The sequence below is a fragment of the Sorex araneus genome, chromosome X (genome assembly GCF_027595985.1).
Source record: "Sorex araneus isolate mSorAra2 chromosome X, mSorAra2.pri, whole genome shotgun sequence".
In the NCBI taxonomy this organism is placed as follows: domain Eukaryota; kingdom Metazoa; phylum Chordata; class Mammalia; order Eulipotyphla; family Soricidae; genus Sorex; species Sorex araneus.
In genome coordinates this window covers 333,815,978-333,839,999 of record NC_073313.1, presented here as the reverse complement: position 1 = coordinate 333,839,999, position 24,022 = coordinate 333,815,978, and the positions used below count along the sequence as shown (strand labels likewise).

Genomic DNA, 24,022 nt, shown 5'->3' with positions numbered 1-24,022 from the left:
CTCCTGCCTGACACCCCTCATTCTCTTCTGGGGCAAAGCTGGTCTCTCCTCGGAACCACCAAAGCCCCCCACACTCCATGTGGCACGTGCCTCTCCCCGACCCCAGCACTGGGTGGTTCCCCAGCCGTTGTGAGGGGGAGACCTCCCAGGGAGCACGGGAGCTTCCCATGCCCACCCCCACCAAAAAAGGAATCTGGGGGAAAGCCAGTCTTCCTGGATCTAGTTCCAACCAGGCCCACTCCCTACCTAATTCCACCCTCAGACCCTGAAGAGGGCCGTCCGCTGCTCACAGCCCAGGTGAGTAGACAGCCAGAGGCCTGCAAGGCAGGACCCAGAGGACCAGCATCTTGCCACCTCCCATGGCACCCAGTGCCGGGCCCTGTCCTCCCTGGCCACCGGGGAGGGATGAGACTGGCCAGTAGGTCAGTGAAGGGCGGGTGGGCTCATCACCCCTCTCAGAGGCTCAAGCTGAAGGTGATCTGCAGGGACTTTCTAGATGACCGGGGGAGGGGCGGGTGCCACTATGGGTGACAGGTGACCGCCGACCGCACGCAGATACCTGCGGTGACCACAGAGGCATCGCAGCAATGCACATGCCACTGCCGTGGCAGCCCTGCAAAGGCCAAGCCTCCCCTTGAGCCAGCGTGGGCGGCCCGGGCAGAGGAGCTTCCCCCAGCTCTGTCCTCGGCACCAGAGCCCGGCCACGGCCGCCTCGAGCTGAGGTGGACAAGGGTCTTCAGGCTGCTCCTCTCCTCTCCCCGAGAACATGAATGGGGGCGAGGGGTGAAAGGGCAGAGCCGGCCTTCCCACGGAGAGCACAGCCAACCCCCGGGGGGGGGGCGGGCGTGGAGACGGGGCTGGGCCTGGCCGCGAAGCCTGGGGTAGTGGGAGCTGAGGACTGAGACCCCCGGCACAGCCAGGCCAGGCTCTCCCCAGAGGCCCCTCAACCCAGTGCTCACCCGCTGGTTTCCTTCATCAGCTTGTGAGGCCCCGGGACTTCGTGGGGGTGATGGGAGCAGGGGAAGGGGGGCGGGGGGAGGAGCCTGGGGCAGAGGGGCTGGGGGTGGGGGGCACAGAGAGGGGCAGCCTCCGGGCCCAGGGAGAGAGAACCACCTTGAGGAAGATGGTCTGCAGCTTCCCGCAGTTCTTGCCGCAGCAGCTGCCGCCCCGCCGGGAGAAGAGGACCTGGTGTGCCGGCACCCGCTGGTAGGCCACTCGCTTGTCCCCCTGCAGCATCCAGATGACGATGTCGGGCAGGCTGTTCTGGGGCTGCGGAGAGCGGGCGGCGTCAGCGCGCAGGGAGCAGCCCCGGCCGGCCTGCCCGGGTCCATCCCTCCCAGAGGGGGACCCCTGCCGGCGCCCACCCCCCTCCCAGAGGAGACCCCATGCACGGAGAGAGAGGTGATGGAGCTGTGTTCCTGCTCCCTGCGGGGGAAGCGGCTCGGGCCTGGCACCCCAGCTGACGTGCTCAGGCCCCTCCACCCAGGAAACAGACCCCCGGGGTTCCCAGAGGAGATGCGTCTGGATTGCAGACTCGGGGATGCCCCTGTCAGCCCTGCCACGGTCCCCCTCCCACGAGCAGCAGGCACCCCCGCGGCCTGGCCCTTTTCACTCTGACGCAGCGTGGGCAAAGAAGCACGGAGGGAGTCACAGGTGTGAGTCCCTTGGAGGCTGGGGACAGAATCAGAATGGGTGGCGCCCAGCCCACCTGATCCCCAGGAGGGGCCACAGTGTGCGGGGCCGGGGGGCTGGATCTCTCCCGGGGACCACGCCTGAGGCTGGTATTCCCCAGCCCCCTCCTCCCCCCGCCCAGAGCAATCCCTCTGGGTCCCTGGGCACTCAGCAGGCAAGACGGGATGCCCGTGGGGCGGCAACAGGGCTGCAGAGCACATCCCTGAGAGGCACCAGGCCCCAGGAGCTGGGTGCAAATGCACGTTCCCAGGCCTCACCCCAGACACAGAGTTGCAGGCAGCCGCCAGCTCCTATTTACACAGAAGGTTCTGGAACACAAAGGCGAGAGCCTTTGCCTGGGGCCAGTCTGGGCCATGAGTTTGGGGCTTGATTTAGGGCTTTGTGGTTGGCTCAGTGTTGGGGTCTTGTTTTTATTTTCTTTTATGGTTTGGGGGCCTCCCCGGTCAGTAGTGCTCAAGAGAGACTCCTGGCACAGTGCTCGGAGGTGGCTCCTGGTGATGATCAATCAGGGCTCAGGGACGGGACCTAGACCTCCTGCACGCTAAGCATGTGCTCGGGCTCTCTGAGTCGTCTCCCCAGGCCGGGACCAGCCGAGGGGCTGGTCTGTGGCCTCCAACGGTGTTCCCGAGCCAGCCCTCCCTGACGAACCAGCCCTGCCTCTCCCCTGCAAACACGTGTTCTCCAAGCGCCTTTCTCAGACCCTGTCTCTCGACGACAGTGCAAGGAGACCCGTCCTCAGCACCTGCCGCTCGAGCCCAACCCCGCCCCCAGGGGCCAGGGCAGCTCCCATCAGAGCTGCGGGTCTCCCAGTGGCCCTGAGCAGAACCTTCCTCTTGGTTCTGCACCAATCCATCATGGGCTTCCTGGTGGCCCGGGAACTGTGACCCGGCGCTAGGAGGTATGGGTGGAGGAGAATGACGCTCGAGTCGCCGAAACTGGCAACACTCTCCTCTGGGTCCACCCAACAAAGCCCAGTGCCTGCAGGTGCAGCCCCCGCAAGCTGGGGCTCAGGGGTATCTGGGAAGCCAAGACTCAGAGGCAGCTTCAAGGCCAGGACCAGGCCCCCGGCACCACGGTCAGGCCCGCGGGGTGGGGGGAGGGGAGCAGGGGATGCCTCTTGCTGCCAAGGGGCCCAGGAGGGTTCGAGACATGAAGTGTGTGGTGGAGACGGGGCTGGAGCGGCGACAGACAGGCAGACGGGGTCGTGTCCCCGGCCCGGCCCAGGCCAGCTACCTCGTCTGCCAGGGCACGGAGACGCAGGAGCCAGTCCTCAGCCTGCTCCAGGAAGGGGCCCAGCTCGCCGTGGCCCAGCTTCAGGGCCAGGGCGGCCTCGGTGATCTGGAGCAGGTGCCGGGTGCGCAGGCGGTACAGGTACTGGTCCAGGTGAGTGGCCGCGGGAACCTCCTGGATGTTACGCAGGGGCTGGCTGTTGGAGGCAGACGGGGCCAAGGGCCAGGTGAGGAACAGCAGGCGCACAGGGGACATACTCGCATGTACAGACCACGCCCCACCCTCCCCGGTGGACCCCATGCCCTCAGCTGACCCTGTGCCCACCCCCCTTTGCGATCCTCTTCCCCACACACCTCCTCCAGGAAGCCTTAACAACTGCACGGCCCTGCCCACACCTCCTGCTCTGAAGTTCCCAGCCCTGAGTTCTGGAGACCCCCCTGTGTGGAGCTGACCCTCCATCTCCAGCCTCAAAGGTCCTTTTGCCCTCTCTCCTCCCCCTCCCAAATGACCAAATGCCCTCGGAGGGTGCAGCACCTGCCCCCCTCACCTCCCCACCCCCGCCCCGGGCCCCTCCCGGAGCAGAGGCTCTTGGCTGGAACAAAGCACGCTGTGGCGCTCACACTCTGTTCAAGAGGGAAATTTATGGAGGCCTGAGAAGCCACTGCAGACGCCGCGGGGAGGCCAGCAGCCAGCAGTACAGCTGTGTCGGCCCGGGCGGCCCCACCGCGCCCCTCCCAGAACCCTTGGGAGAGGGGTGGGGGGCACACGCAGTCCCCGAAACACAGCCAGAGGCTCCAAGCAGCGGGCTGGGTTTAAACTCAACTCTATCGGGAGGCAAAGACCCCCGGACACCCCACCACCGCCGCCACCGCCACCGTGGCCAGTCCGGTGGGCCCCCTGGGTGGGTGTCAGGATGGCCGAGTGGTCTAAGGCGCCAGGCTCGAAGCCTCCCGCGGTCTCCCCTCTGCTGACGGAGCTCAGGGTTCCGCCAGGACGCCCCAGGGTGATGCAGGATGGTGGGGGGGCGGAGGAGGGGGTCTCTTGCCAGGACCCCTGTCCAAAGCTCTAGGTGCTCTCCCCAACTCCCGCCCCACCCCCCCCCGAGCTTTTGATCCACCCCCCAACATGGGACATCGTCCAAAGCCGCCCCTCCAGTCCTGCTCCCACCACTCGCAAAACTCCCCGCCACCTCCCCATCCTCCTCGCCCGCCCGCCCCGCAGGTCTGACTCCCGCTCCCGGCTGATTTATTTTTCTGCCAATTTCCCCGAGCTATGCAGAACCAATTACCGCCGGAGCGCCGCGGCACCGCCGCCGCCAGATACAGCGCTCTGGCCGGCCCTCGGCGCACTGCATTCTTCCTGTTATTTTTTTTAATTGAATTTTTAGGGTGGGGGGAGCGGGATGCAAACTCCGTGTCGGGGAACTTAAGCCCCGGGGCCTGTCTCAGGTCACGTACTGCACACCCTGTAGTAATATAATATTTACGGCCCCAGGGTGCCGCGGACGGGCTGCCCCAGGCCAAGAGAGGGGCGGCCAGCACCCCCAACCCGTCTGACTGCCAATGTGGCGGAGAGGCATGCCTCTTGGTAAAGGTGGGGGCCTGGGTGGGGGCCTCCCTGGGAAGGAGGCTGGAGTGGACCTTAGGGGGGGGCTGGGAGCCTGGAGGTGGGGTACGGACTGCTGAGCCAACGGCGGAGATTTACGCTCCCAGCCTGGGTCAGGAGCTGTGAGAGACGGGCAGAGAGACCACCGAAGGGAACTTCCTGTGGAGCCACCAGCTCCGACGAGACTCCCTAAGACACAAGCAGATTCATGACTGGCCGGCCTGGGGCAGCGCAAGGCTTGGGGTACAAAGAAGAAAGGGAAACTCAGGGCGGGGGGGGCAGGGAAAGAGAGGACTCGGAGGGGTGGGGGGCACGCCCCACGTGTGAGGCCCCTCGAGTGCAATCCTCGGCACCGCATGGCCCCTGAGCACTGAAGGGTGTGGCTCTGCCCCCTCACCCCCCACCCCTGCACAGCCTGACCATGGCAGCAGCAAATGGCCAGGCGCATACTGCCAGGTTGGACATCACTGGGAGTGGTGCTCCCCCACCCCCGTCCAAATAGAGACAGAGACAGAGAGAGACAGAGACACAGAGACACAGAGACACAGAGACACAGAGGGAGATGAGGCTGGAAAGAGAAGGCCGGTGGCACAGGCACCCAGCCCCACACAAGAGCCAGCGTGCCCCAGGCTGCCCCAAGCAGCACTCAGCACCTTCTCAGGGCCAGCACCCAGGCCCTCTGCCCCTTGCATGGCCTCAGGTCAGGCATTTCCTGCTACAATCCACCACTGCGTAGAGTCCAAGCTGGTGACAGCGCCCAGGGTCAGCCCCAGTCCTGTCCTCAGGAGCTTCCCACAGACACAGAGGCAAATAAGACTAAGATCCCCTCGGAGCGGCCTCCATGCCAGGAGAACTGCCTGGAGGAAGTGGCCTGAGCTGCACCGGCACAGCAAAGGAGCCGAGGGTGAAAGGCACAGAATGTATACAGGGTGAAGGCTCCGAGGCAGGAGGGCGGGAAGGGACCTAGGAGACAGGGTCTGAGTTCAAAGAGGCGTGCCCACCAGGCTGGGAGCCAGGACTCCGGAAGGCCAGGGGGCCAGTGCTGGGCTGAGTGGAGCCTGACCTGAGTGGCGAAGGTGGAGGGGAAAGAATTGGACCTTTGGGGGCGGAAGTTAAGGCCTTGGAGCTGGAGGTGGGGGACGGCCTGGGACATGGGGACACGGAGGCCCAGGGAGACGTGGTGGGAGGAGAGACGCAGATGTGGACAGGGGGCAGGAGCGGCAGGGTGAGATGCGTGGCCCGCTGACTGTGCCTTGGCATGGCCACACTCTTGTCGCCCTGTGGGGGCCTTGGTGCTGCCCAGCAGGTGGCAGGGTGAGGGCCTCCTGTGGGCACTCTGGCACTGCCTAGTGGCCTCCGGCCCTGAAGGTGCCCAAGACCAGATCCTTGGGGAGAACCTCTGTGCGGCCATGTGGGTTCGATCCTGTCCCAGGCTCCACACTTGGGACCCGTGGCCGGGGAGATGCAGCCCACCTGTCCACTGGAGGAGGTGACAGGGCCCCCGGCTCTGGCGGAAGTGCTGGGAGCCAGGCCCTCCCGAAGGAGCCCCGAGGGAAGGCTCCGCTGCGTGTCTCAGGCCCTCAGCCCTGCCACTGACCATACAATCATACAACCATACAGCACGACTGCAGGTAGAACCCAGACCCCACCTACCAGCTCGGGGGTTGCCCCTTGCTAAGTCAAGCGTCCCCCCAGCCCTTGGAGGGCTGCTGAGAGCTGGCACTCTACACAGCCAGACCCGCACCCCAAGATTCCCCACCATGGCCAATGCTGGGGTCTCACCCCAGACCTTCCTTGGACCCCCACATTCAACCCACCATTAAGACGGGCCTCAGGAGCTGCACGGTAAGGGGGTGTGGACACTCACGCAGGGTGCTCACCCAAGCCCCCATCTCTCCCCTCCCCTCCCCTTCCCTCCCCTCTCCTCTCCTCTCCTCTCCTCTCCTCCCCTCTCCTCTCCCCTCCCCTCCCCTCCCCTCTCCCCTCCCCTCTCCTCTCCCCTCCCCTCCCCTCTCCTCTCCCCTCCCCTCCCCTCCCCTCCCCTCTCCTCTCCTCGAGAGCATCATTCTGCTTCCTGCCTCCTGCGCTTCTTAGGATCATCGGTGTGGCTGTCCCAGGGCCTTCTGAGGAGCTCATGAGAAGACCCGAAGCTCCCCTCTGCTTCCCTGGGCTGCACCCCACTCTGTCCCTGCCTTAGGTGACACTTTTGTCCTCCCCACCAACCATAGCCCATCCTCCACACTGCAATCCCAGTGAGCCTCTGAACACCAGGCACCACTATGCCCCCCCAAAAAAAAACAGCTGCCAAAGAGGAGCAGGAGAGGAGTATCCCCTGCCCCTGGGGATCAGCATCCCTGCCCGGGGCAGCAGGCACCTCCAGCTTCTGCCCCCGTCAAAGCCCACCATGGGAGGCCCCCTCCTCCAGGAAGAGGCCCTGGATATCGGAGTTTGAATTCAGTTTACCTGCTCCAAACACCTGTGTTGCCCCTTCAGCACTGTGACTTCAGTAACTGTCCTAACCTGTTACACGTGGCTCCCCTGACTTCAGTCACTCCCTGACTACAGTAGCTGCCCTGACTTCAGTGGCTCCCCTGACTACAGTAGCTGCCCTGACTTCAGTCGCTCCCTCACTTCAGTGGCTGCCCTGACTTCACTCACTCCCTGACTTCAGTGGCTCCCTGACTTCAGTGGCTCCTGACTTCAGTGGCTCCCTGACTTCAGTGGGGCCCTGACTTCAGTGGCTCCCTGACTTCAGTGCTCCCTGACTTCAGTGCTCCCTGACTTCAGTGGGGCCCTGACTTCAGTGGCTCCCTGACTTCAGTGCTCCCTGACTTCAGTGCTCCCTGACTTCAGTGGCTCCCTGACTTCAGTGGGGCCCTGACTTCAGTGCTCCCTGACTTCAGTGGCTCCCTCACTTCAGTGCTCCCTGACTTCAGTGCTCCCTGACTTCAGTGGCTCCCTGACTTCAGTGGCTCCCTGACTTCAGTGGCTCCCTGACTTCAGTGCTCCCTGACTTCAGTGGGGCCCTGACTTCAGTCACTCCCTGACTTCAGTGGGGCCCTGACTTCAGTGGCTCCCTGACTTCAGTGGGGCCCTGACTTCAGTGGCTCCCTGACTTCAGTGCTCCTTGACTTCAGTGGCTCCCTGACTTCAGTGCTCCCTGACTTCAGTGGCTCCCTGACTTCAGTGGGGCCCTGACTTCAGTGGCTCCCTGACTTCAGTCACTCCCTGACTTCAGTGCTCCCTGACTTCAGTGGGGCCCTGACTTCAGTGGGGCCCTGACTTCAGTGGCTCCCTGACTTCAGTGGGGCCCTGACTTCAGTGGCTCCCTGACTTCAGTGCTCCTTGACTTCAGTGGCTCCCTGACTTCAGTGCTCCCTGACTTTAGTGCTCCCTGACTTCAGTGGGGCCCTGACTTCAGTGGGGCCCTGACTTCAGTGCTCCTTGACTTCAGTGGCTCCCTGACTTCAGTGCTCCCTGACTTCAGTGCTCCCTGACTTCAGTGGGGCCCTGACTTCAGTGGGGCCCTGACTTCAGTGGCTCCCTGACTTCAGTGCTCCCTGACTTCAGTGTTCCCTGACTTCAATGGGGCCCTGACTTCAGTGACTCCCTGTCATCAGTGGCTCCCTGACTTCAGTGCTCCCTGACTTCAGTGAGTCCCTGACTTCAGTGGGGCCCTGACTTCAATGCTCCCTGACTTCAGTGGGGCCCTGACTTCAGTGACTCCCTGTCATCAGTGGCTCCCTGACTTCAGTGCTCCCTGACTTCAGTGAGTCCCTGACTTCAGTGGGGCCCTGACTTCAGTGCTCCCTGACTTCAGTGGGGCCCTGACTTCAGTGAGTCCCTGACTTCAGTGGGGCCCTGACTTCAGTGGCTCCCTGTCATCAGTGGCTCCCCTGACTTCAGGAGCATGTGAGCACCTGTTCACAAGCCCCAGGAACCCAAAGCCCCAGGAAGAAAAGAAAGACCCCTGGAGCTCTATCCCTGCAGGACAGGGTGCCTCTCTGGGGGAGGCTTTGAGGGATTAAACACGCCCTTCCCAGGGAGCTGGAGCAATAGTATAGCAGTCGGGGCACTTGCCTTGTACGTGGCCAACCTGAGTTTGATCCTGGGGGTCCCATATGTTCCCCAAGCACCACCAGGAGTGACTCCTGAGTGCAGAGCCAGGAGTAACACCTCAGATTCACTGGGTGTGGCCCCAAAACTAAAAAGACTAAAACTAAAAAACATTAATTTAAATGCCCTTCCTGAGCAGGTAAGCACCAAGGTACAGAGCTGTGGGGTGGGTTCCTCAGCCATGGTCCCCCGCGTCCCCACATAGAGCAGATGCTCAGACATAAACTGAGGCTGGGTGATAAGACGGAGAAGGGGCACACCTGTCTGTGCTCATTCTTCCCGCACAAAGACAACTCTGTCCCTTGTACAGTCCATATAAAGGCTGAGAAAATGTGGCCCACCACATTGAGGGTGCTGCAAGTCGCAAGGTTGGTTAAAGGGACAAGACTCTCGTCCCTGACATTTTGGTGGGTGCAGTGGAGAGGGCCACACCTGGTGGTGCTCAGGGGACTATTCGGGGTGCTGGGGATGTGAACTGGGGTGCCAAGGAAGGCGAGGATCTCACCGCCCTCTCCCTGACATTCCTCCTTAACAGAAATTACAGTGCCCACGTATTAAAGGCTTCCCCAAAGTCGGGCGCTTTGCTGATGGGACTTTATCAAAACCCTTATTTCTTAGGGCAGGTTTAAGCTGAAACCAAATTTCCGCGCATGGGTTGGGCCCAACCTTATCCGGCAGGGAAGGAATGGCGGGGATGGACCTCTGGGCACCCCTGTTCTCCATCACCCCCAGGACCCCCTTGTCCTGACTCTGACAATCAGTGGCATGGATGGAAATCTAAACAGAAACCAAGGTTCCACCCCCCCCCCCCGCCCACGCACACAGCATGGCCTTGGGGGAAGGAGCCCCCACCCCCACCCCCGCCCAGTTCCTCCTGGAGATTCCATCAGGGAAATCAGGGGTCGGGGACCAGACACAATGCTCCCCATTCAGGTGGGCCTGGCCCCCCCGGCCCACAGCTGCCGCCGCTGCGGAGATTTATGACCTGCTCTAAATGTCACCTTTTCAACTCCCCGCGCTGGCTCCACCACCTTTGGACTTGGTGCGGGCTGGACTGCTGTCCAAGCGTGGCTGGGGGGACGTGCCTCCGCTCTCCGCCACACACGAACACGGCCCGGGAGAGGGCCTCGGGGAGCCAGGGGCCGGGGGTGGGTGCCAGCACCCCCTACCTGCAGTCTGCGATGAGCTCATCCATCAGCCGCGCCACCAGCGCGTCCAGGTCCTCCAAGGAGCCCTGTGCCTTCAGCGCCAGGTGAATGTGCTCCAGGCTGGCTTCCTGCGGGGACAGGTCAGCCAGGGGAGGTGCCGCGGGGGAACCCCTCAGAGCCAAGGAGGGAGCCCACGCCCCACCAACCAGGGCCTGCCGTGGCTCAGGGACCTTCCCGGCTGCCCCCCACTAAACCCGTGCCAACGTCCAAACCTGGGATGCCAACCTCCCGCACAGCAACGGGAACCACCCACGGAGCCCCGTGGCGTCCTGCTCTGGGTGGGCCCTGGCCAGGCCTGCCAGCACACAGAGGGGGGCCCGAGGAGCCCCTGTTGCAGTCCCCCCAGCGATCTGCCCTCCTGTCTGAACCCCATGTGTGCTAACCCAGAGAGCCCCATCTTCGTCCAGAACCACTCAGGCATTTGGGGCTCCCCCGCCCCCCTCGGGAGCTCTGGCACGTCCTACCAGTGCCCAGGACCACCCAGCTGCTCACAGGCAGTGTCCTGCATGAGACTGGCCGCTCCAGTCATCCCCAGCCCCAGTGTGGCTGACAGCTGCCCGTGTGCCCCTCATGGCTTCCTCCTGCTCCCCAGACTATGCCCCACCCCTGCACCCCCCTGAACAGAAATGACCCAGATCCCTGGCTCCCCTCGCCCCTCCGCCCCCACTGATCGGCCTCCACTCTGTCCTAGCACAGCAGCCGCTGACCACCCTGGCCATGCCCAAGACAGGACCCACCGCCTGACCTCAAGCACTGCTCTCCTCGGACGCACAGGTCCTCACAGCCCTGCCTCCTCCTCGGGCCACCCTCTGGATCACTCCGGATCACGCTGGATCACCAGGTCCTTTGTGATCCAATCGTGGCCCTTTCCTCCCTTTCTTTCTCCCCTTCCCAACACCTCATTCCTCTCTTCTGGACCTCCACAATCGTGTCCCATCTGGATCCTAGCCTCCCACCACCCCTCACGGTACACCCCTGCCCCTATGCTAGTGCCCCATCCTCCCCACTCCCCGAGCACTTCTGGGGTGTCGCCTACGAAATGGAAGTTTGGAAATCTGTGTCTAGTAGGGGCAAACTGTGCTCCCCTTCACTAGGCTGACTCCCCAAAGACAGGGGCAGCCCCTTGCTCACGTCTGCCTTCTAGAAGTTTCTAGACATTTCTAGACAGTAGAAATCCTGGCAGGTGGGTAAGAGTCAAAGACAGCGAGTGAGGAAACGATGAAGGAAAGCAGGTACGTGCTGCCCTGCTATTCCTAAGGACGGCCCTCTTAGCTCTCTGTAAAGCATCCTTCATCAGGTGGGCGGGGGGCGGGGAGGGGTGGGTGGGTTCGCACTGTTCTCACTCCCTCTCCTCTCACCCCAGAAATCAGGACAGGGGAGCCGAGGAAAGACTGTTGAGACCGCCAGTGTCACAGAGCTCTGTGGACAGGGCTCAGCTTAAGAGCCACCCACAGGGACAGGTGTGAAGACACCCCCTGTGAAGGTGCGTCAGGGAGGGGGCACACAGGGGGCGGGGGGGGCTGGGGCGTCCACTCACCAGCCGGTCGGCAATGCTGAGCAGCTGGTTCTGAGCCTCGATCCTGTGGCTGATGTCCTCCCAGTAGGAGGACAGCACCACCACGGGCTTCACGTTGCCCCACGGCAAGTAGTAGTAGTGACAGCCTGGAATGGCACGAGGGCCACAGTGAGTGGGGGAGTGGGGTGGGGAGGGAACCGAGGGGGTCCTGCCCCCTCCCGCAGACACAGGGTGTTGGTGGGGGACACTAGGAACTCCCCACGAGAAGCAGGCCCGCGGAGAGACGGGGGCCCTCACCATCAAAGACCGCCCTGCTGTACTGCGTGGTGGAGGCGAGCGGCAGGCAGCTGTTGTCGAACTTGTTCCCATAGTTGCCGATGCTGACCTCGAACTGGACGGCAGCATCGACGTCCTGCAGCATGGTGGCCGAGTAGAAGGCGGCAAAGAGCGAGTACTTGCGCCTCCGAAGGTACTTCTGGGTGTGGAGAGGGCGGTGGACCGAGGGGGGGTGGGGGGGTCGCGGGGAAGAGAAGGAAGACGGCGGGTGGGCAGGGGTCACGTGTCTGGCGGGCCCGGGGCCGTGACTGGAGCCCCATAAATCCCGGCTGGATGGGCGGGTGCTGACTGGTCCGGCTCAGCACCAGCGCCCAGATTTGGTTACAAACTGAACAAACTCCTTCCAGGCCTGTGTGTTTGGCCACGTTCCTCTAATAAGGTCTACTCCCGGGGTCAGGCCGCGCCTTAATCCAAACCAGCAGCCGCGGTCCCGCCACCTTGGGGCAACTGGGCCTCCTGTGTGCTCCAGGGGAGCCCTCCCGCCGCTGGCCCCCAAAGCGCCCGGGCCCGCCCAGCCCGGGTCCCCACACCTCTGCCAGCACCAAGGTCCCCGAAGGCTGCCATGCCCACACCCCAGGTGACTGAATCCCAGGGCCGACTCTGGGCATCGGGCACCAGACTGAGGAGTGCCAGGCATCCATCACAGACACCCACGTGGACCAAGATGGCCTTCAGATGCCCTTAGTTGTAGGCAGAGAGCAGGGTTATACAACCGGGCTCTCTGAGAAGGGAAACGGGAAGGAAAGCGCCTCACAGGTTGAGTGGCCACTGCCTCTGGCCATGTCCTTTCCATCTGCACGCAGGGCCTGACAGATGGCTCTTGGGGACAGGGTGCCAGACTTTGGTGGCTAGAGCCCCAGTTCAGACCCTGGCACCTGCTGGATCCCTGGGCACTGCCTGGGGTAACACCCAAGACCTGAGCCAGGAGTAGCTCCTGAACACCTTCAGGTATGCACCCCGCCCAAAAAGAAAATTCAATCAATAACTGTCTGAGTTTGAATTTGAGGCCAGTATGATCATTTCATCCATTTGATAGGGAGGGAAGCCACAGTCGCCGGCAACGCTGAACCCAGAGGCACAGGCGGGGTGGTAGGACCTGTGTGTGAGGTGTGTGCAGTGTGGGCTGTGATGCTCAGTGTGGACTAAGTGGGCATGTGCAGTCTCTGTTGCTTGTGTGCAGTCTGTGGTACACGCAGTGTATGGTGTGCAACATGTGTGCCGTGTGTGGTGCGTGGTGTGTGTGATGTGTGTGCCGTGTGGTGTGTGTGCCGTGCGGGATGTGGATACAGTGGAATGAGTGGGCTATGTGTGCTGTGCTGTGTCATGTGTGTGCAGTGTGCTACACTATGTGTGTTATGCAGGGTGTCATGTGTGTGCCGTTTGGGATGTGCACACAGGCCACGCACACAATCAACCCAGCGTGCCCGTGTGGGTGCTGGGCAGGGGGGCAGGGTCGCAGGGGAGGGGCCCTGTGGCCTGGCAGGGGTGTCTCTGCATTGTCGCCCGGTGAGGGTGGGGTGCGGCCCTGGGCTGAGTGTCCCTGGGTCTGAGGCTGAAGGGGAGCCCCATGGGGCTGCTGCCCGGACCCAAGACCCAGCTCCCTCATGGTCCCTCATGCTTGGAGACTGTGTCCTTGTCCATCAACAGGGACATCGGCACAGCCTGCACCGGGGTACCTGGCTCAGCACCCAGCTCGGGACCGTGCAGAAACTCTCCTTCTCCGTTGAGCGGCAGGACGGCTCCCAGCACACAGCACAGCAGCGGGGTGAGGCGTGCCCGCGAGGCCGAGTCCCCTCGCAGTGCCCCTGACAGCCCTCCCACTCCCGCCCAGAGCTGACCTCTCACCTCCACCCGGAGGATGTCGTCGGCCGGGAGATCCTCCACCTTCTGCTCGCTGTGCTCCACGAGCTTGGTGTCCAGGGCGAGCAGGAGCCGGCCTCGGTAAGCCACGCCTTCCCCCTGAGGAGAGGGGACGCGGGCTGTCCGGGCCTGAGGTCACTCACCTCCCAGGCACCCGGGTGAGGAAGTGGGCACACAGCTCAGGGCACACAGGCGGTGAACCCAGGCTCCGTCCTGGCCAGAGGAGACCGAGTCTGACCAGGCAAGGCCCGGGCCCGCCCAGGACAGCACGGGAAAACGGAGCGGGGCCAGGCTCTGGAGGAGATGGAACAGGAAAGGGAGGCCGAGGAAGGGCCTGGCGGGACAACCGGGTGAGGGGGGCTCGAGGACCAGGGTCTGGTCATCCCCCATCAGGCCCTTGGGTCAGAGCAGACCCAGGCCCTGGCCAGACCAGGCTAGAAGTCTCCGGTGCAGGGGGGAGGGGGGAGGGGGCTCTAGCCAGCTCACCTTGCCCGTGTTGAGCTCTGCATAGGGGTCCGGGAAGCCGGTGAACTCCCGGGGGCTGCCGTACAGGTTGACATAGCAGGGCCCAAAGGTGGGGAGGAAGCCCAGCTGGTCGTCCACTAGGAGACAAGGCCGGGATGAAAAGGGGGGAACCAGTGCGGTTTTCCGGACTCAAGCCCCCCTCTTCGGGGCCTGAGTCCATCCCTGACTCTAGGTGCCCCCACCGCAGGGGATCAAGCCCCCGTACGTGCACGCACAGAGGTCCCGAGGGTCCCCTCTATGCCCGCTGCTTCCACCCATAGCACCCCCCCTCCCGGCCCCAGTATCACGTTCACGTAGGAGGAAGCCGAGGAGCGCATGAAGCCCAGGGTCCCAAATGGTCTCGGTCAACATGGAACATCAAAGCTGGGGCTCAGGCCCCCCTTTGCCCTGCCCCTCTGTGACCGCACCCCAGCCTGCATCTCCCCACCGCACCCTGCTCCCCAGTCTGGGCGGAGGCCAGAGAAACCATCTCTCAGGCAGCCAGGGTGGGGGACCCGCTAGATGGCAGGGCTGGGGCCAATGGTCTAGCAGGGCTGCCCTGCAGCCAACCAGAGGTGGCAGGAGCACTGGACCCCAAGGCCGAGTCCCAGGACAGAGGCTCGGGGCAAGAGGACAGGTTTGAGCAAGACGACATCCCTGGCCCCCGGAGCAGAGTCGCCCATACGCCTCAGCACTGTCCATCCTCCGGGGCTCTACCACTTGGGGAGGGCCAGGCTGAGGGGACAGGGTTTATCACTACAGGTCTGTGCGCAGTCTCCATTATGATTGGCCTTAAGAGTTTCAACTCACCCTCCTGTCCCCAATGGCCTCACAACAGTCTCCCCGTGAGAGCACCAGCCATAAGTCCTCCCTGCGGGAGCACTAACCTCAAGTCTTCCCTGGGGGAGCACCAGCCCTGAGTCCTCCCTGTGGGAGCACTAACCTCAAGTCTTCCCTGGGGGAGCACCAGCCCTGAGTCCTCCCTGCAGGAGCATTAACCTCAAGTCTCCCCTGGGGAGAACCAGCCCTGAGTCCTCCCTGCGGGAGCACTAACCTCACATCTTCCCTGGGGGAGCACCAGCCCTGAATCCTCCCTGTGGGAGCACCATCCTGGAGTGTTCCCTTCAAGAACACTAACCCGTGCCCTCCCTGTGGGAGCACCAGCCTCAAGTCCTCCCTGTGGGAGCATCAGCCCTAAGTCCTCCCTGAGAACACTAACCCCGTATCCTTCCTGTGGGAGCACCACCCCTGAACCTCCCCCTATGGCAATACCAGCCCCAAGTCCTCCCTACAAGTGTACCAGGCCTGAATCCTCCCCCTGGGAGCACCAACCCTGAGTTCTCCATGCAGGAGCATAAATCTCAGGTCATCTCTGCAGAAACACCAACCCAAATTTTCACTGTGGGAGCACCAGCCCTGAGTCCTCCCTGCTGGAGTGAGTGCATCCACTGAGCCCCGGCTGGACTGGAAGGGTCCCGGTGGAGGGGATTCCCCTGGAAAGCCTTCCAACCTCTTTACATATTCCACAGCAGGAGAAATGTAACTGCCCGGGGTCGGTCCTGGAGCCCCAAGGGCGCATCCCAATCCCTGGCAACCAGCACCCTCTCCAGCAAGCACCCAAAGCCCGCCCCCTCGGTGTCCCCAGGGACAAGCACATACGGTTGGTGGCTGGAGGAGACTTGACAGCACCTGCAGGCTCCTCTGAAGCGTAAAGAGATGGAAAAGGAGTTAGGATGAGCCTGGCCGGGGGAAGATGGGTTACATGAACAAGCGTGTGTACGGCGAGCGGCAACAGATGGACAGATGGACAGACGGTGCCTGCGTGTGTGTGCAGGAGGCAGATGTGCACAGTTGTGAACTTATCGCAAACTAGATCATCCCCTCCCCTCTCTAGCCCCTGACAGACACAGCCCCTTCACCCACCCCGGGTGCCCTCCGAGGGGTTCCTGCCCACTCGGGACTGCGGGGAGGGTTGTGTGTTCTGTTTGCCAAGTGGATGGAAACTACACCCCAAACTCATTTGAGAAACTGCACAGGAAGAAAAGGTGCTCTTCCCCCCCAGGAGAGGCAGGTGGGGAGTTTAGGCAGAGAAAGGGCTCCACCAGGTAGACCTGGACGCACGCCGGGAAGCAGGCATTTAAAGGCACAACATCTCCACCTCGTGGAATGTTCCAGTACTGCCTCGAGAGAAACGGCATTTCCACAGCAGCGGGCACTGGGGTCTGCCCTCTGGCACCTGTTGCTTCCGGGGAAGCGGAGCTCCAACAAAGCTCAGCTTGCTCGCTGAAGGCCCAACACACCCGTGTGTGTCCCTGCGTGCCGGTGAGGGCAGGTTCTGGAGCTGATGAAACGGACGCTGTGGTTCCGGCAGCCTTCGTGGCTCTGCGATCTGTCCCTCCTTTCTGGGTAGGTCCAAGAGTCGCAGCCCCAGGGCCGTGGCCCCCTTGGGGCTCCTTCTACTGACTGTCAGCCCTCAGTCAGGGATGTGTGACCGACTCCCAAGGCCTGGCCGAGTGCAAGGCTCTATTTTGTAACTGTCCCGATTCCTTCCCACCCTTGACCAACAAACGGGTCACCATTACCTGTGGGTCTCAAACAACAACAGCAACCAAATAACAAAAGTTCCTGTGACTGTTTCAGGAAGGGCGTTAAGAACCAAGAGTTTCACGGCAACTGACAGGGAAGAATGAGCAGAGACAAAGAGAAGAGGTGAGAAGAAGAGGGGCTGGGGGCAGCCAGGAAGTGTGCCTGATGGATTGGGCTAGCAAAGGGGGCAGGAGAGGCCCAGCCACAGGGACAGAGTCTGGCCCCCGGCCCCCAGCAAGGTCGCGGCAAGGAACCCAGGGCTGCAGAAACCTTTGCTCGTGAGCATTTTCCCGTCCAGGGCCTGGATTTTCATCTGTGGGGATCCTGGCCCGAGGGAGCTTTCACTAACCGCTCAAGGACCGACGGGGGCCCAGCTGCAGCCCCCACACCAGCGGCAAGGCAAGGACCACAGGAAGGAAACTGATGCCATTTTAAGCTCCTTCCAAATGATTACAAACAGGCCCAGCCAGTTATCTCAGGCTAATGAGGCCAAGGTCACAGTCCAGACCCCCGTGTGCTTCTTGCAGAGGCAAATGCAGCTTCCCACCCACAGACCGACTTGGAATCCTGGCTGCACGCCGGTGCCCGGCCCGCCACAGATGGCCGCTAATCCCACCAGCCATCTGACCGGCACATGCTCTGGTGCCGAGGAGGCCGAGGAGTAACTGCTGAGAGGCCTCTCTCCCCCGGCAGCCCTTTCATCCGTCCCCTCACTCAGCCAGCACTGACCAGGCAGAGCGCTGGGCACCCAGTGAGGCCTGGCACTCTGGCTCCCAGCTCGGGGAGCAGGGCCAGAGGCCCCCCGAGCACCGAGGATCATCCGGGCTCTCTCCCCTGAGCCTGCAGACAGCTCGGAAAGTCGAGAGCAGATGGAGGGGGAAACCACCCAAGACAAAGCCTCTATTGAGTGCTCGTCGCCCCTTTGCCAAAACACAAGTGTTTGGGTGTGTTTCCCTAACCCAGGGGACCAGGGCTATGGAAGCCCCAAAACACAGCTGGAGGAGCCAGGCCCACATCCATCACCCAGGGGAAGCCAGAGGGGCCTCGCCGGCCCCCACCACACCCCTCTGCACCCCATCATGGTGCAGACAGTCCTCGGGGGCCAGCAGCATGTGGCCCTGGAAAGGCCAGAGCCAGCCCTGCCCGCCTCACCTCCGAGCACAGCCCAACGGCCCCCCGGGCTCCCCCCCCCCCCGGGCTCCCCCCATACCACAGGCACCAAGCAACAAATGAAACAGAGAAACCACTGGGAAACCGCTGGGAAATCACCCGCCTCCATGTTCCACAGGCTGAGAGCAACAAGCTTTGGGTTTCTCCCCTGTGGAAAAACACGGCCGGCCACCAGCACTACTTCTGCTGCCAGTCTGCCCCATGTCATGTGCTGACTGGCTCCATGGCACTGCAGACAGGACAGCGGCTTCTGAGGAAGAAAGCAGGGCGCCTCAGAAAACATTCTGACTAAACACTCAGTGCAGACCACGAGGAAGACTCGCGTGAGTCCGGGCATAGCCGCAGAAGAGCTTGTCCAGGGCTGTTCTCAGACAGAAGAAAAACAAAAACACACCAACAAAGCCTCCAGGTGAGGCCCGTATCTAGTGGGGGGATGGGGGCAAGAGCCATCGGAACCGGGTGGCTGAGTGGCGGCTTGGGGAGGACAGACAGATGAAGAGTCCTGTGTGGCTGGGAGGTGTTAGAACCAGCACACACACATACTCGCGCGGGAGCACAAACATACACACACAGACACACACACATACACACATACACATACACACACAGACACACACACATACACACATACACATACACACAGACACACACAGACACACACATACACACATACACATACACACACATATACATGCACACATATACACACATACACACATATACACCCACATGCATACACACATACACACACATACATACACACATACACATACACACATACATACACACATTCACATACATACACATACACACACACAAACACAAAGAGCCATGGAGAAAATGCCAACAGCTATAAGGAAAGTGGCAGCAACCTATGAGGCAGCCCACAGCCACTGGGAGAAAGAGGTCAGCCCTGATGTAACGGGCAAGAGGGCTCCGGCTGAAGTGGGGCATGGAATTCTTTTGTGGTCACAGAGGTAAAGCGATGGAAAGGCACATCTCACCCCGACTACGGGGTTCTCACGGAATGTAAGAGGCAGTGTGAAAGCGCCTCTGCCACATCCCAAACCACCCAGGTTGCCCATGACCTGAGCGCCATCTAGTGGCCGGATGAATATCCCACTCACAGTCTGTTGACACAAGTCATGAGCTACCAGAGAAAGCACCTGTCCAACATGACCCCTGAAATGAAGCCCCAAGGTGGGGGACGGGGACCTAAACTCTCCCTCAGGATTACATCAAACCAAGCAGCTTCTGTACTGCAAATGAGACAAAAAGAACAATCATCAAAAATGGGGAGAAGAGGAAAGCATATATTTCCTTAAATAAGGCATTCAGATGACGGATAGGCAGATGGGGGAAATGCTCTGCATCACTGATCACCAGGGAAATGAAAATCAGCAGTGAGGTATCACCTCTCCTTTGGAAAGGCCAAAGGCCCTGCCTGCCTCACCTCACCAGTGACTCTAACACATATTTTTTAAGTGAACAAAAACAAGCACTGCTGAAGTGGATATAGGGGGAAAGGAAGCCTCCTCCTTGGCTGCTGGGAATGTCGATTGGTTCAAACTCTTTGGAAAACAATACCTACTGACACTTCTCAAAAAAACTAGGAATGAAGCTCCCATATAACCCAGCAATTGCACTTCTCAGCATCTACCCCAAAGTTCCAAAAACACTATTTCAAGAAAATGACATCCACACTCCTATGATCATTGCAGCACTAATAACAGTAGCCAAAACCTGAAGACAACCCAAATGTCCAAGAACAGATGACTGGCTAAAGAAACTGGTACATATATACAGTGGAATACCACTAAGCTATAAGAAAAATGCAATCAGAACCGGGGCCGGTGCTCGGCTCCGGCCGGGTGCCCGTGCCTCTGCACAGCCGGTGGATGTGGAACGAGCAGGAACCAGAGACAGCTTTAGGATTTGGGGTTCCAGCAAGTGCTTGCACCCATGTATGGAGACTGTGATCTAAGCTTTTGCCCCACGCTGGCTAACGAGGAAATATCCTTCCTTCTTGGTCTCTCTCCCCTCCGGGAGAAGGCGTGGTGTCCGACATTTTGTGGGTCCTTTGAGAAGGTATGAACTTTTGGCGTGGAAAAAAAAAAATGTGTGCTTTGAACTTGAAACAGCCGCGGGATACCGGGGCAGTCCCAACCGGGGCCGGTGCTCGGCTCCGGCCGGGTGCCCGTGCCTCTGCACAGCCGGTGGATGTGGAACGAGCGGGAACCAGAGACAGCTTTAGGATTTGGGGTTCCAGCAAGTGCTTGCACCCATGTATGGAGACTGTGAACTAACTTTGGCTACATGCTGTTCCAGGAAGGGAAATGATTCATTTTCCAACTTAAATCTTCGCGGACTTAATTACTATAATACAGAAATTGTAAAGTGATAAAATGTCACGCGGTAGCGGCCGCGCGACATTTTATCACTTCATTCTCATCAGTGGAAAACTTATTATCAAATATTTCCTTGTTAATAGAGCTGTATTCTTGGGGGATAAATTCCAACAAAAATAGTGAGTCTATTTTGAAACTCTAACAACAATAGTGAGTTGTGTGTTGAAATCTGGAATGTAATCAAGGTAAAGAGAAAAGGAAGTGAAATTATCACTCACTCACGGGGGGGGGGGGGTGGGGGGTGAGGGGTGGGATGTATACTGGTTTTTTTTGTTTGTTTTTGCTTTGGTTTCTGTTTTGTTTTTGCTTTTATTGGTGGTGGAATAGGGGCACTGGTGAAGGGATGGGTGTTTGATCATTGTGTAACTGAGATATAAGCCTGAGAACTTTGTAACTTTCCACTTGGTGATTCAATAAAATAAATTTTAAAAAAATTAAAAAAATAAAAAATAAATAAAACTGGAAAAAAAATGCAATCATGCAAACTAGCCCATTGTGGATGGAATTGGAGGATACCATGCTGAGTGAAGACAGACAGAAGGAGAGGTACAGATACAGGACAATCCCTCTCGCATGTGGGACATAAAGACATATGGACTGGGAATACTGAATTGCAGCAAGGGAACCCAAGGACGTGTTCACAGAACTGAGCTTACCAAAAGCAGGGGGCGGAGGGGTGTTTGGGAAGGGGCCATGTGGAGGGAAGCAGACACTCAGTGAAGAGGGTGGTGTTTGGCACTGCAGGAACACCTGCACTTCTGTGTTTATCGCAGCTCCATTCACAATAACCAGAATCAGGAAACAACCCATGTGCCCGAGAACCGACGACTGGTTAAAGAAACATTGTGTAGCTGTTATGGTACATCTACACAATGGAATACTATGCAGCTGTTAGGAAAAATGAAGTCATGAAATTCACTTATAAATGGATTGACATGGAGAGTATCATGCTGAGTGAAATGAGCAGAACAAAGGACAGACATAGAATTATTGCACTCATTTGTGGAATATAAAAAAAAAACCATAATATGAGACTAACACCCAAGGACAGTAGAAACAAGGACAAGGAGGATTAGTCCACAGTTGGAAGCCTGCCTTGAGTGCTGGGGGAGAAGGGAATTGGGATAGATAAAGGAGCATTATGACAAAGATAGTTGGAAATGATCACTCTGGATAGGAACTGTGTGTTGAAAGTAGGTAAAGGAACAAGCATGATAACCTCTCAGTATCTGTGTTGCAAACCATAATACCCAAAAGCGGAGAGAGAAAGAGAGGGGGGAGGGGGAGAGAAGAAAAGTGCCTGCCATAGAGTCACAGAGGCAGGCTGGGGGTAGAGGGGGTGGCAGGAGGGAAACTAGGGTCATTGGTGGTGGGGAATGTGCACTGGTGGAGGGATGGGTGTTGGATCATTGTATGACTGGAACCCAATCATGAGCAGATTTGGAATTGCATATTTCATGGTGACTCAATTTTTTTAATTCTTTTTTCTTTTTCTTTTTTTTTTTTTATTTTCGCTTTTTGGGTCACACCTGGCAATGCACAGGGGTCACTCCTGGCTTTGCACTCAGGAATTAGTCCTGGCGTGCTCAGGGAACCATATGGGATGCTGGGAATCGAACCAGGGTCAGCCACGTGCAAGGCAAACACCCTACCCGCTGTGCTATCACTCCAGCCCCCAATTTTAAAAATTTTTTTAATTAAAAAAAATGTGTGGTGTTGGGCATGAAACCCTACCATTAACAATACTGGAAATCTCACTGTTTCACATTTTAAGAAGGAAAAATAAGAGACCACCATAGTGGTGGTGGTGGTATACCCAAGGTACGTACAGTAAAAATAGGGTAAGTTATTGAATAAACTCTCCCTCGGGGAGCTGACAGCACAAGTCATGGTGTCAGGAAACAGTGGCAAAAACATCAGAAGTTCCCTTTGGTGCCATCCCGAATCCAGGGACAGGATGATGCTAGTCAGGTGCTGGAGAGGAGGTCTTTGCCACGCCAGGAGTTCTGTTATGCCATTTTCCCGGTCTCTCTCTCCCACCCACTCCCTCCACCTGTGCATGGGGGCGGCCATCGGAAAGCCCCTGAGCTTCGGGAGGGGCAGTGCCCACAGGAGGTGTGGCAGGGAAGCCCAGGACCAGGATCCTTCTGTGCAAGCTGAAGGCACTGAGAGCTCCCTGCACAGTTCTCTGCTTCTGCATGAGCTGGACTGGATTTCTCTACAGGGAAAAGGGTTTGGCATGTTTGTTTGTTTAAGTCTAGAGAACCTAGAAGAAGGGATCAGTAAAAGTCTTCACTTCCAGAGAGCAGTCGGCTAGAAGCTGGACATGCAGCCTGTCCTCCAGGTCAAGATCGGGGGAGATGAATAGATCGAGTCAAGTCCTGTCTAGACACCCCCACACCCACTGGATCTTGCTAGAGAGAAACTAGGAATAAAGGGGAGGGAAAGGAAGGATAAAGCATCTGTAGGATTCAGGACAATGTTAGCCTGACACTGTCAGGAAATAACGTGGAGTCTCCCATCGAGAGCAAGAAGACATTGCTTCTGTGGAATGAAGCAGAACTCTGGGTAGAAAACAAAGATGAGGATGTGAAATGATGGACAGAGGAAAGAAAGAAGGGACATGACAAGGAATTGAAACAGACACAGCCACGGTTGGGAAGCACATGGGAGGCAATAAAATAGACTGGAGACAGACGGGGTAGATGGATTCGCGATGCATCACGAATTCAACAGCTATGGTAATAAAAAGCAAGCATGACTTTGGGGTGGATTATGCAGCCCAGCTCTCTAAGAACTTCACATCTGTAGTTTCACTGGAGCCTCACAATGACCTAATGAGGCTGGAACTGGTGAATAGAGACCAGAGTGACTTGTGTGGCTACAGAGAAGCAGAACTGGAACCCGTGCTGCCCACCATGCTTCACCCCCTGTAAGAGGCTACATGATAGGACAAGAGACTATTCCTGCATTTTCGACTCTCAGAAAAATATTCAATGAAAAGAGGCTTGCACCTAGATAGATCAAAATAATTGTCTTCTGTTGTTTTTTAATCCAATGTTACCTATTTATTATTCGTTTATAATACTGTATGATTTGGGGGGGATACTGCTTCATATCTCTATAAAGACAAAAGCCGACAAAGTTCACCACATCCACCACCCTATGATCCAAATGACCCATTACCCATTCCTCCACTCTCACTCCTTCTTCCCTCTGCTAAACATCAAGTTCTTCCATCTGAAAGGCTCTGCATTTGCTAGTGTACCTGCTCTGTTTCTTTTTTATAATTATTATTGAATCACCGTGAGATACAGTTACAAAGCTTTCATGTTTGAGTTTCAGTCATACATTGATCGAACACCCATCCCTGCACCAGTGCACATTTTCCACCACCAATGTCCCCAATACAACTCCCCCATACACCTCCCCCTGCCTCTATGACAGACAATTTCCCTCTTACTCTCTCTACTTTTGGGCATTATGGTTTGCAATACAGATACTGAGAGGCCATCATGTTTGGTCCTTTGTCTACTTTCAGCACACATCTCCCATCCCAAGCCATCCCTCCAACCATCATCGACTTAGTGATCACTTCTCTATCCCAGCTGCCTTCTCCCCCAGCTCATGAGACAGGCTTCCCGCCACGGAGCAATCTTCCTGGCCCTTGTCCCTATTGTCCTTGGGTGTCAGTCTTATATTATGTTATTTTATATTCCACAAGTGACTCCTGCTCTGTTTCTTATAGGCTGCCTACCTGTGAGTGATCCCATTCAGCAACTACCTCTTCC

The 24,022-nt window shown here is 58.7% G+C and overlaps 1 protein-coding gene across 16 annotated transcripts in view; it reads right to left on the bottom strand.

Annotated features, from left to right (window-relative positions):
• The window catches only part of DYSF (dysferlin), a 214,406-nt gene that overhangs the window by 104,348 nt on the left and 86,036 nt on the right, over positions 1-24,022 (bottom strand). For 9 of the 16 annotated variants that reach the window (XM_055122407.1, XM_004609120.2, XM_004609124.2 and 6 more), the window contains 7 exons: positions 14,050-14,165; positions 13,549-13,662; positions 11,665-11,842; positions 11,389-11,513; positions 9,813-9,919; positions 2,926-3,118; positions 1,114-1,269 (listed from right to left, as the gene is read on the bottom strand). In XM_055122407.1, the coding sequence (XP_054978382.1) occupies positions 1,114-1,269; positions 2,926-3,118; positions 9,813-9,919; positions 11,389-11,513; positions 11,665-11,842; positions 13,549-13,662; positions 14,050-14,165 (989 nt within the window). Of the gene's footprint in view, positions 1-1,113; positions 1,270-2,925; positions 3,119-9,812; positions 9,920-11,388; positions 11,514-11,664; positions 11,843-13,548; positions 13,663-14,049; positions 14,166-15,726; positions 15,769-24,022 lie in introns of all 16 variants that reach the window. The other 7 variants (XM_055122406.1, XM_004609122.2, XM_004609126.2 and 4 more) reach the window with 1 other exon arrangement.